Genomic DNA, 13,048 nt, shown 5'->3' with positions numbered 1-13,048 from the left:
CTGGCAGATGGCAAAGGCTGTGTAACAGATAGGGTTATTTCTGCTGTAAAGTTGGGCTATTTAAGATGAAGATCTGTGGTGACTGACGTGCTTGAACAGGTGGATGTTTAAAGGTCCTATGGCATGAAAATAAATGGAGGCTTTTATATATTTTTATAGGCTTTAGTGGTCCCCTAATACTGTATCTGAGTTTTTTTCCCCAAAATTCTGCCTTGGTGCAGAATTACAGCCAGTCCCAAAAATGAGCTTTCCTTAGGATCCTCAGAATGAGCTGTTTAGTGGGGGTGTGGCCTTACTTACGCTCGTGGTACCTTGCGCAAATGTTTTGTGAATCTCTATGGCACGGCAGCCCTATGCCGTAAAACTAGCGAAACCTGTTGATATGAGCTTACTTTGACAATATGACGAACTAGTTACTGAACAACTGTCCTAACACAGTCGAACATCAAGCAAGTGCTACACAAGACACAGCAAAAAAGGCGCGCGTGAAGGGGAAAGCAGGAGTGAGGATTTTGACATTCTCATCTGATTGCTCTAATTTGCAAAGATGCATGTAGCGCGAGTCATTTCAATCAGGGGAAAGGCAGATATCGTGCGCGCCATAACACCAACAGCAGGACGGCTATCAAAGCAACAAATAAGTACAGAACACTCGCGTTACAGTAAATGAGGTGTCCACTTGCATACCTCATGCTATATACCGTTACATTAGCTACAGTGACCGAGCTATTAGCTGCAGAGCTAATGACACAGACAGACTGACCGTTTTGACTCTGGAACCATGAATGAATCATTATCCTGATGAAATGCACTGAATTTGCAGATTCATTCTTCTTCAGGAAGCTTGAAGTAAGGGGTTTTGGTCTAAAATGAGCGAGCTAACCATCTCATGGGCATGCAAACACCTCCAACAGCTCAGTTGACAGAGATAAGAGCTTGCAGATGCTATTAGCTGCATAGCTAACGTTAGCTAACGTTAGCTGCTAACGATACAAACCCTTTCTTGTGGTAACAAGCTATATAACTATACTGTACATACAGGAAAGCAACACAACTATAGAGCGTTAAATTACTTTCTCTCGGGAATGAGATCCTTCCCCAAGTGAGAGATGAATGGAGCAGGAGATTGACAGGTGGATTGGTGCGGTGTCTGCAGTGATGCGGGCTCTGCACCAGCCCGTCGTGGTGAAAAAGGAGCTGAGCCAGAAGGCGAAGCTCTCGATTTACCGGTCAATCTATATTCCTACCCTCACCTATGGTCACAAGCTGTGGGTAATGACCGAGAGAATGAGATCGCGAATACAAGCGGCCAAATGAGTTTCCTCCGCAGGGTGTCTGGGCTCTCCCTTGGGCTCGGTATTGGCCCAAGTTCTGGAAACATTCGTCGTGAAATATTTGGCGCACACATACACAAATCTCTTCGGTTCTGTCGTCACTTTCCCAGAAAAAAACAAAATCTGTCCACTGGCTCTTTAGCGGTTCTGATGCAGGAGCTCTAAACAGATTTTTTTACATCCATATACAGCGCAATGAGCTGGCCAAAGAGCTGTGGGCGGGGAAAGGCAGTTTTGGCATAGCCATATATGGGCTCTGGGTGGAAACAACCTCCACGTCATAAGTGGCGCCCACGTCATAAGCGGTGGCTTTCCCGATCAGGCCAGCTGCATGGTCACATTTCCAAAGGCGGAGAATAATTTCCGGTGCATGGTTTAGGTCTATCGTCATTTTTAGCCACTGGGGGACCGCAGGAAGGCTAGAGGAACTCATATTAATGTTAGACAACCTTAAAAAGTGAACATTTCATGCCATAGGACCTTTAAGGAACTGCAGTTTTGGTAGTTTTCATGTGTCTGCCTGGTAGGTCATTACTTAGCAGATAGATAGAGCTGTGTCATACTTTGGTCAAGGTCGAACATGTCAATATTTTCAGGTCTGTTTTTAATGGGGCAACATCCCAGATAGGGACACCCCCTTAACCGGAGATCTGGTTTTCAGGCATTCTTGAATATTGGCCACCCAGCTGCACCGAACCCTTAAACAAGACAGCGAGTCCTTATATAAGTATTAGCACTGCTGCTCTGTAATTGACCTTGACATTTGAAACATAAGTGCACATATCATGTGTAAGATCAACTGTGCAGGATAGTTTAACAGAACCAAGGTGTCACGGAGAGCGTAAACAGCGAGTAAATGCAGCACCTGCTTCAGCCCTCTCCCATTGCAGCGCTGCATGTAGCGGCAGCTGGTAAGCACTCACTCCGTGTCAGATCAAAGGGCCTAACCGGCTGTCAGAGTGAACTTTGTCATCTCCGTTCTGGAAAACTATTTCTGAAAACTATCTGCCCCTTCTCAGCCGACCTTCGCATGGCTTCAGTCCAACCCATCAAAATCCAGAACCTTGGGATCCTTCAGCTCTCCAAAGTATATCATTCTTTCATGGGTTTTCTCATGACTCAGTTAAGGTCCAAACCTTTGTGAGAAGCTTTGTGCATGTGTTTCACGGCTGATTGGAATAGCTGCTATTTTTTAAAAAGACGCAGCTATGTTATTATTGTACCAACCTAACTGTAACACTGGGAACAGTTCCTAATTTGGTTAATGTATAATTCATATGTAGTATTAAGATTGGTGTTACCACTGAATAAATTAGATATGTTTAAAAATGATCAATTACCAAAACTGTATTGTAAGTAGGAGATGGATACAACGGATAAATTGTACACTCAATTTGGTGTCAAATTCTAACTGAAATGATATGGAATGTATAACATATTGAATGTTTTGAGTGGGAATGTTTAGGAAACATGGAGTCTTATCTGCATGACTGGCTGATTTTAGAAAGAAAGAAGGCGCCGGATGCTGAACACCCAGAAGCAGGAGAAACTCAAACAGTGTGTTTTTATTTTGGCAGTATGTGGCGACGTCCACGGACAGTTCTTTGACCTTATGAAGTTGTTTGAAGTTGGGGGATCACCCAGTAACACGCGGTATCTCTTCCTCGGTGACTACGTAGATCGAGGATACTTCAGTATCGAGGTAAGCTATAATAGCATTGCATTTTATTAGCTTAGTAAATATTCATTCCTTAAAGAAGAAGTTTGTTTTTTTTAACCTGGACCTTATTTCTGACATAAAATACGTTCATCTACTCACCAATATCAGTTTGGTGAAAGTCGGCGTCTTTCGGAAAATATTTAGATCGCTAGAGATCCGCATATATCCATATAACGGGATTGAACAGGGCATTGACAATACAGCCTCTAAATAAGACATTATCTGTCTTTATTTCACCAATACTTAAGACAAATGAATGAATGAATGAATGAATGAATGAATGAATGAATGAATGAACGCACACTATTGCACTGTTAGCTCATAGCTGCCATGTTGTTGTTATCCGGGGCTATCGGGGGGCTTATAGGGGGCTTTCTACACACGTTTCTAGTGAGATGACTTCATCAACGCGTGCCACTGCAGCACAGCTCAGGCTACAGTCCTCGCTGCAGCTGGCCCTGGTTTGAGTCCCGCATTGGACGGCCCTTTACCGCATGTCATTCCCCCTCTCTCTGACCCTGCTTCCTGTCTCTCTTCAACTGTCCTGTCCATTTAAAGGCATATAAGCCCCCAAAAAATAATTATATTAAAAAATAAATAAATAAATAAGATTACAAAGGCAGGTTACAGGTGCGATTCAACTCATCAAAATATCAGTGATAAACCTGGTTTGTGGTGTGGTAGCTGGCAGTGTCGCCTCAAAGCAAGAAGGTTCCCGATTGGAAACCAGGCTGGTTTCTGTCTGTGTAGAATTTAAAGGTCTGCAATATCATCTGACAGACGACAGTGCAGTGAAATCAGCTGTACTTACACGTACCATGATCCCCCACAAAGAAAGTTTGAAGCGGCAGGATGTCTTGAACGTTTGCTCACACGGTCCACAGCGTTGTGGTGTCAGACATACCTCGGGCCATACCTAGATACCTAGATATAGATAGGCTATATATCCGATCGCTGATCGGGATGAAACCACGTGATCGGCCCCGATTTCCGATCACGTGATTGGATCGGGACAGCCCTAGTTTCAACCCTAAAGAAAGTATCTTTCACTTTACCCGGGGTTGATGTCTTTACTTTTGCCTCTTTGCTAACTGCTGTGTGTTTGTGTGAATCGGTGCAGATTTGGTGCAATCTGTTGGTTTCCTTAGCTAGGAAATTGTTTTTCAATTGGTTCTACATGAGTGGATTGGATTATTTTTTTTATTAATTAATTGGATTTCATTGGATTATGATTACAATGAATTGAACTCCAATTGGCTTGAATTGGACTATATAATTTAAGTGGCTTGAGATGACATTTGTTGTAATTTGGCACTATATAAATAAACTGAATTTAATTGAATTGTGTGTGCATATAGTTGTAGACGGAGAGAACGGTACAAAAGTTTGAACAGCGCTGTGATGCATTTTATTTAATGACGCACTCGATCGGTTTCCTCAGTAAAGCATTTCCTCTGTTGCATGTATTCACATGTTAAAGGGATAATCCGGAGTAAAATGCACTTTAGGTCAATTTACGGGATGTTGGGAGTACATACGTTGAGTTGACATCAAAATCATTTAATTCTGATGTGTTTTGAGAATTTTGATTTGACCGTTTTCTTTCGAAAGTGAAATGAAGTTGTATGCAACAGCAAAGCCTAGCTTACTAACAGGTTGGAATTTTATAAAATGTCACGTGACCTTACGTCTCGCGTGACCTAGCCTCCTGTTTACGGAAGACATCTTTTGCGTGACTGGAGTGACCATCACAGAAGAAGGAGAGGTGTGTGAGCAGATTGTTGAACAAACAGCGGAGCAAACTTTTGGAGTTATGGTGCGTGTTTGTTCCTATCCTGGCTTTCGAAAGAAATACTGGACTATGTTTGTAAAAAAAAACGGCAACGAAATTGTGAATTTCCAGAGCGTGTTACTCCACACTCGGCTCTCTACTATACGGACTTTACGCTGAAGATGCCAGCTGCAGCAGGAGCATTTCCGTAAAGATACTGGCTTGATTAAATTCATTCTGGACTCTCTATCTGACCACATGAAGACCTCGGGACACTTCTGTTTGGATTTAGGGACCCTCTACTCACTACCACGTAAGTGTTATGTTGTTTGGAGCTGTAGAAGAGGTGTAAAAATAGCGTTTTGTAGCGGCGATACCATATGCCCCACTCTCCTCCAGGCTAACGACTTTTGGCTGAAAACGGTCAAATCAAAATTCTCAAAACACATCAGAATTAAATGATTTTGATGTCAACTCAACGTATGTACTCCCAACATCCCGTAAATTGACCTAAAGTGCATTTTACTCCGGATTATCCCTTTAAGTAAAAGCACCCCTGTGTTTATTCAAACATGAAGCTGACACATTAAGCTGCTGGAAAGGTGTACACATCTGAAAGGGGTTTACACATTTAATGCATTAACGGAGGAGGCAGATTTCGGAGCAGTAATAAAAATCATTAGCTGGCACTGGCAGCCTTTGATTGGTCACACTCAGGATGTGTATGAAATGTCTCACTCTATCTACATCTCAGAATAAGTGCGGTTTACAGCTGTAAAGTCACCACATCACAAAAGCAAAAAGACTAAAGTTCCTGCTTACTAATTGCTTTGACTTGTAGGCTTGAAAAATGTCTTCATTTTAAAAGCCACATAGCTCACTTCAGTTACACGAGCAGTAAGACATATAGGAGAGCGAATATCAGGATGTGGTTACCTTGGTAACATAAAGTGTCACCACTGCCTCTTAATGTAATGCATCACCACTGCACAATTTACCATAGTCTAAATTCGGTCCATGTGAGCGCTCTTTTTCATTCTGTGTATTCTTCTTTATCTCCTGAGGAAATCCTCTTTGATCCGTGAGAGTGAGTCTGTGGACCAACTCTTCTAGATTCAGCCCTGTCCCTACACTCATACGCTTGTATCTAGTGTGTGTGTGTGTGTGTGTGTGTGTGTGAGTGACGTTTGAGGTGAAGGTAGCCAGCGTTCGTGTGTGCTTCACAAAGCTTTATACCCTTTCTTTTGTCCTCCTCGCTCACTTCAGGCTCAGACAAAGAGTGGCTAAAAGAGAGCACAGGGCTCTCATTAAAACCCATGTCAGCCTGCAGCCACTCAAAGCCACTCCAAGCCGTAGCCCTTCCTCCGCCTCCGCACTGTAGGGATCAAGCCACAGCGGCAGCTCCCCCAACACATTTACCTCAACTTCCCAGCTCGATATTCTTCTCTTTAATGGAAGCGAATAAAATGTGCCCCCACTCCTTTTTATTAACGTTGTCAGATACATGAGTACACACCTGCTGGCTCTTGTTACCTTGGCATCTTGTTCCAGCAACTTAATAGCAGGCCTGGTTGGTGCATGTTAATAGAGTTGGCTGAGAGTGGCAAGTGGCAGCTATTTAATCGTGCCTTGTCTGAGCACAGAGGCGAAAGCAAGTTCATTTGGCATGTAAATGCTTGTCTGCTCTCTTTTTGTTTTCATTTTAGCTGAACTTTTCCTTTTTTGAACATGTTTGCTGTTCAGAATTCAGGAATATTGGAATATATTAATCAAAAGTTTACCTCAAAATTGTAGTTGGGGTCTTTCTATTAAATACAGTCAAGAATCGACGGTTTTGGATGGCACTGCCTCAGAGCAGGAGCAAGTCCTCTGGTTTGATACAAGTGAGGGAGAAAAGCAAAATACTGCATGTAATTTACACACTAATGCTGCTGCTTGGCTGATCATGTCAGATCCTGCACATTTTTAATAGGATGAGGATGAATTTTTATTCAAATCTTTTGTTGATAGGTGTGTGGGAGTGAGTTTTTTTTTTTTTTTAATTTGTTATGGAACTGGAATCATTTTAAGTCTCTTATAATAGTTTAAAAAGTGCAGCCTTGAAGCGAGTTATGCTGACGGCTGCAACACTTCTAACACCTGTCTGTGTTGAAGATATTGTCTGAAGATATTTAAGCTTCACTGTTGTATATTGTAATGCACTAAAGGTCATAATTATCTCTGACTTCTCCTTTCCTGCATTTTTCTCTGGCTGTGTCTCCTCCCAGTGTGTTCTCTACCTCTGGTCACTTAAGATCAACCACCCCACCACACTCTTCCTCCTGCGTGGGAACCATGAGTGCCGGCACCTCACAGAGTACTTCACCTTCAAACAGGAATGTAAGTGCAGCCCTTCAGAGCGGTCTGTATCACACCAAGGCGCCCTTTACACATACCCGGGTATTTTGAAAAACGCATATTTTCTAACCTTCGTTTGCAAAAAAAACTAGGTGCACACAGCCCCGTTTTTAAAAAAAAACCACGTCTACATTGATCCGGAGAAATATGCTATCAGGAGCTGTTAAATTACGCCAAGCCTGACATTGGCAGTGTTAGAACAATGAGAATTCCACACAAGCCAATCAGAAGCCTAATAGAGAACCGCTGACAGGAAGAACTTCCGGATCCTTTTCAAGAAGAAAATATTCCGCTAGGCTCATGTGTGTGGACTGATAGCGAGACTGAGCTACTTTTACACGTTGCGCTGGACTATAAAACTGCTAAAGCCGTGAAAAATGTCTTTGTTGTTCAATACATTGTATGACTGTAATTTTCAAAATCACACAAGCGAGTATAGCTCTCAACAACAGAAATGCTGCTAGTACCTCCATGCTTGCTAGATAAACAATGGACGGAGAGAAAGGCGTTCTCACGCTAGCATCCTGCCAACATGACGGATAGGGGCGGGGCTCTGTACTATGACGACAACTCCGCATTCCATTCTGAAAACTCCGTTTTCGTCTCTTTCAACCAGTTTACACACAAACGCTAAACGGAGTTTTTAAAAAATCTCCACTTTTGCCGGAGTTTTTTTTTTAGCTTCGTTTTCGGAGGAAAAAACTCCGTTTGTGTATAAACGAAAGGCACAAACGAAGGGAAAGGTCTTCGTTTTTCAAAATACCCGGGTATGTGTAAACGGCACCCAAGTCTGAGTCTAACTGCAATTTTGTTTTTTTCTTCTTTTTGCTTCATTGATTGTTCTTTTCACCTTTGCATACCACCAGCCCAAATGGGGGAGAAATGTAGGCATCTTAAGCTGATTCGTGTGGTAGCCAATGACCGATCCCTCTTTAAATATGCTTGTCTCGAAATGCGCGTAAGATGCTGCAGCTCATCAGTATGAAAGTCTTCACACAAGTGAAGATTTTCCTTTTCATGTTAGAAACGAACTGCTGAAGGATGGAGAGCAGCCAAGCATGCTGTTGATGCTTTTCAGCCGCACACTCACTGACTTTCATCTATGACAGTTGTGCGTGCGTGCGTGCGTGCATGCGTGCGTGAAGCAGGTGTCAGAATATTAGCATGCAAACTCAGAAACAAAGAAACAAAGATGCACTGGCAGTCAGCAAAGACAGCCCTGCCAGCTGCAAATAGGTCGCACTTGCTACATCTCCACATACACCCACACACCGCCTCGTGCACACTGCGCCACCTGTTAGTGGTTTAGGTGGAGACTGTCAGTGTCAGACTTGTAATGGTTAATGCGCACCAGGCTTCATTGTGTTAATACAGCTTCCTCAGGGGGGTTTACTGGCTAAAATGCAGACAGCCAGGCTACAGCATTCAAGAAGAGTCTAAAAAGCTTATTGGTAGGATATTTAGAAATATTTGTCCTAGTAAAGGATATTAAAAGATTAGTTTTAGAGCTAAACATCCAAATCAGTGTTGCACCACTCCAGTTATATTAATCGTTGTTGCTCCCCAGAAGCAAGACAGCAGTCGTCTCTCACACTTAAAAGATAAAAGAGATTTAGTAAATCCCCAAACTTTTTCTCTGACAGACTTGCTCTACACACCCGTGAATAAATGGTGGGATTGCTGCGACAGAGCATTAAGTTGCAAACGGTGACGCATATTTAATTTAATTTCTAAGGCTGGGTGATGAGTGTCTGCTTTGTTCTGTAAAACAGGAGATCAGTCGATCCCTTAGCTCTGACACTTACTCTCTTGGCCTGCACTGTATTAGATCCAGTGCTTCATTTGTCTGCTTAAGAAGGATTGGGATGAGTTAGCTTTGTAATGAATTGTCCTATTTTTAATGTAATATGAAAGCAGTGGTAGGCCTCTAAACTTAAATGCCCACACGCTAAATTCTAAGCGCGTTCATTTCCATCACAAAGCTCAGATTTGAGTTAGTGTATGACCTGTGTACAGCGCTGGCATCCTGGTGTCCTGCCTTATAAATAGTCAACTTCCTCCTGACCTTATCTGACCTGCAGCTGAAAACAATCATGAGTCCTGCTGCTGGGAGAGGAGCTGTGCTGAGCTTTGTTTTGTGTATGTCAACATGTTTTTTGCTGTAGGTAAAATTAAATACTCTGAACGGGTGTATGACGCCTGTATGGAAGCCTTTGACTGCCTGCCCCTCGCTGCTCTGCTTAACCAACAGTTCCTGTGTGTACACGGGGGACTCTCACCAGAAATCAACTGCTTAGATGATATAAGGAAAGTAAGTTATCCATCACTGACATGTTGTAGCCCTGACAAAATAATACACTAACATTTTATTTTTCTCAAACCTGCGTTTGTAAAATGCTTTTTTCTTCTGTTACAGTGGTTTCCAGTGTTTTAAGAAATCAGTCTGAATCACGCAGTGCCTCTACCAAGTATGTCTGTGTTTTGTCCTCCACAGTTAGACAGGTTTAAAGAGCCTCCAGCATTTGGGCCCATGTGCGACCTGATTTGGGCTGACCCTGGTGAGGACTACGGCAGCGAAAAGACATCCGAACACTTCAACCATAACTCTGTCAGAGGCTGCTCTTACTTTTTCAGGTATTTCATAAAACCACAGGCTCTACAGTCCAATTCTCAGCTCTGATGCTGCCTACTTTTTGTAAACAAATCTCCCAAAAACTACAAAATAATTCCAAATGATAACCAGTTACAGAGTAGGCTGCAATGCACATTTCAGAGGACACAGCGTCACCATTTTTTAGTCGAAACAACTTACTTAGGCACTTTGAAAAATGGCCTTTTTAAGACAGATTTAAGAATAATAAAACATGTTGAGAATAAGTTAACACATTAAATATGGCTTTACAAAATAGGTTACCAGGTGCAAGCAGTTTGTTCCACATATTCAATGAAAATAGGTTATGAATGGTCCCTTTTAGACAAACCACTGAGTTTAATGTGTAAAATTATTTAGTAAAAAAAATATGTAAAATTATTTAGGCCGAAATATCGAAAAAGCTTACACGGGCAAGCATCTCTACATGTCAATATATATCTATATGTGTATACATACATATAAATACTTTATAACAGAATGTAATTTAAGCAGTCGTTTTTGTATTTTGGAGCTGGGTTAGAACCAGTCCTGAGCCCAAATGAGGTTGTGTTTTGAGTTTACTAGGACATGACAACCTTTTTGGACTGAAATATATCCTGGATGTCATTTTATTCAGTCATGCCCCCCAATTTTGTGGGTTTTTCTCCACCAAAACGGTTCCGGTCCTGGGGTAGACCCAGAGTCTTACTTAAAATTCATGAAAGGTGGTGCAACAGCATCACCAAGTCTACACCAGAGTGAAGAGCATCTCTCTAAAACCAGTGTAGCTAGTCGGGTTAATTAAAAAAGAGAGCAATGGAAACCTGAGTGAGCTTTGACGATGTGAAGATGAAGCAGCAGTGGAAGAACATGAGCTGTTGTTTATAGATCCTGTCGAAACAACAAGTATAATTCCCATAGCAACGTTAAAAAATACCTTTCAGCTTTTGGAACATCCCGTTGGGGTTAAAACAGCATCTATAAACTAAACTGGTGATATTAAGATATCCGTTTGCAAACTGTGATCTGTGGAGATAAGCCGTCTCCCTGCACCGCTGTCCTCTGCAGAAACTCATAATATACCAGAGAAATGTTAAAAGTGATGCAATTACGCAGCTCTGCGGTGGCTCTCTGGCCATAGAAAATCAAACCAGTTCTTAATAGAACCGACTCAGATTTGCATCCATCACCAGATCTGAACCAGCACTAGACCCTTTGATTAAAAAGAGGTAATTGTGGATTTGAGTAAAAATTCTCATTTCGTTCAGATGCTTGAATGAGATGCTGCTGTTTGACAAAATAATTGCAACAGCTTGCTATGTTTTATGTTCAGTGCAAATAAGAAAATGTTAACATGGTAAAACATGTTTTTAGCTCACTGTGCCCATATAGAGCCTCTCGGAATCAGTCTTAACTTTACTTTATTCCAGCTTTTCCCACAGTAACTTCTAGCTGGAATGTCTAACTAAACTAATGAACCTTTCATTAGCTGCTTGACCCATTTGGAATAAATGGCCACATTCAACGGAAATAACACAAGATACTTCCAATGATGAAATATTTTGCAAATAAACTGATATTTTTCAAACTAAACTGCAGGAATAGCTCAGAGATACACTGAGTTGCAGCTACATGCATAAAGTATTAGGAGATAATATTGATACAGCACTTGGTTTCTTTTCTTTAGTAAATTAATGATTAGTTTGGAAGGACTAGGACTTGATTCTGGAAAATCATTCCAGTGAAAAATAATTTCCTGAGCTTCTCTGAAGGATCCTAATCCAGCTGAGTTGGACTGCTTCTCTTTAGTCTTTAACCTCTGGAGAGGCCAACAAAGCACATAAACACCAGTCCATTCTTAGGATTCTCAGCACCTTTAAACTTCCCTTTTAACTGGCCATAGGGAACTTTGTGCTGAAAACTAATATTTTCAGGTTAAAGAAATTAGTATTTCTTTAAGCCAGCAACAGCCAGTTGGTAATTGGTCTTAAATGGTCTCATGCTGTTCCTTCTGCTGGTTTAAATTTGGGATAAGCTTTTACTCCACTCAGTGTTGTAACTAGTCTACCTCTCTGTTTGCAGTTACTCAGCAGTCTGCGACTTTTTGGTAAATAATAACTTGCTGTCCGTAATAAGAGCCCATGAAGCACAGGATGCAGGGTAAGTGTCATGTTACAAATAATTTGAAGCATATTACTGAATAGAATTGTTTAATCAGGCTTATCTTTGTGTCTGTACAGGTATCGGATGTACAGAAAAAGCCAGACCACAGGCTTCCCATCATTAATCACAATCTTTTCAGCCCCAAATTACCTAGATGTCTACAACAATAAAGGTTCATGTCTTTTTTTTTTTTTTTTTTCTCCCCACTCTTGTTGCATTTTCTTGCATTCATAAGATTCGGTCCTTGAATCTCTTCTCACCTCTGTCAATCCTAGCTGCTGTATTAAAATACGAGAACAACGTGATGAACATCCGGCAGTTCAACTGCTCCCCCCACCCTTACTGGCTGCCCAACTTCATGGACGTCTTCACGTGGTCTTTGCCTTTTGTTGGAGAGAAAGGTGTGTTGTTTTTTAATGTGAGAAATGTGGACGGTTTTATCTTAGTCCAGTTAAACCTTATGAAATTAAAAAGGTTTGTATGTTTGTGTATGTTTGTTTCATGGAAGTTTCCCACCACTGTTGCCTCAAATAGAAGTTTGGCCCCAGCCTTAAATTTTAATGTGTCTTCCCTCCCACACAGTGACAGAGATGCTGGTGAATGTACTGAACATTTGCTCTGACGATGAGCTCATGTCAGAAGGAGACGACCAGTACGAAGGTAATTTTGAGACATTTAAATCCTTCTGCTCTTGGTTAGACTGTACACATTGCAGTTCTGTGATAATCTTATCAGTCAGTCAGCGAAGACTAAAGCCCCATACACACACGTCGCTGCTATTTACTCGCTACTCGCTCACTCGCCTACTCGCCACTCGCTTGGGTGCTTTTGCTGACTTGGTGTGTAGAAGTTGGGTGGCCACTGTTTGGAGAAAACTGGGGGAACGTCACCTGTCAATAATCTGTATTCTGCATTTTAATTGGCTACTCGCTTTTACTCGCTTACTCGCGTCGCTCGAAGTTGAAATATGTTCATCTCGGAATCCGCCCACATCGCATCGCTTGTACTCGCTTGTACTCTCCTCGCCTACT

At 41.8% G+C, this 13,048-nt stretch overlaps 1 protein-coding gene across 3 annotated transcripts in view; it reads left to right on the top strand.

The window, feature by feature from the left end:
- The window catches only part of ppp3cca (protein phosphatase 3, catalytic subunit, gamma isozyme, a), a 31,077-nt gene that overhangs the window by 4,983 nt on the left and 13,046 nt on the right, over positions 1 to 13,048 (top strand). For all 3 annotated transcript variants that reach the window (XM_075468208.1, XM_075468207.1, XM_075468209.1), the window contains exons 3-10: positions 2,912 to 3,036; positions 7,093 to 7,204; positions 9,388 to 9,533; positions 9,717 to 9,856; positions 11,937 to 12,014; positions 12,095 to 12,189; positions 12,293 to 12,418; positions 12,600 to 12,677. In XM_075468208.1, the coding sequence (XP_075324323.1) occupies positions 2,912 to 3,036; positions 7,093 to 7,204; positions 9,388 to 9,533; positions 9,717 to 9,856; positions 11,937 to 12,014; positions 12,095 to 12,189; positions 12,293 to 12,418; positions 12,600 to 12,677 (900 nt within the window). The remainder of the gene's footprint in view (positions 1 to 2,911; positions 3,037 to 7,092; positions 7,205 to 9,387; positions 9,534 to 9,716; positions 9,857 to 11,936; positions 12,015 to 12,094; positions 12,190 to 12,292; positions 12,419 to 12,599; positions 12,678 to 13,048) is intronic.

Source organism: Odontesthes bonariensis, chromosome 6, assembly GCF_027942865.1.
Source record: "Odontesthes bonariensis isolate fOdoBon6 chromosome 6, fOdoBon6.hap1, whole genome shotgun sequence".
In the NCBI taxonomy this organism is placed as follows: Eukaryota; Metazoa; Chordata; class Actinopteri; order Atheriniformes; family Atherinopsidae; genus Odontesthes; species Odontesthes bonariensis.
The sequence above is the reverse complement of the archived record's forward strand: the minus strand, read 5'-3'. Positions and strand labels throughout refer to the sequence as shown.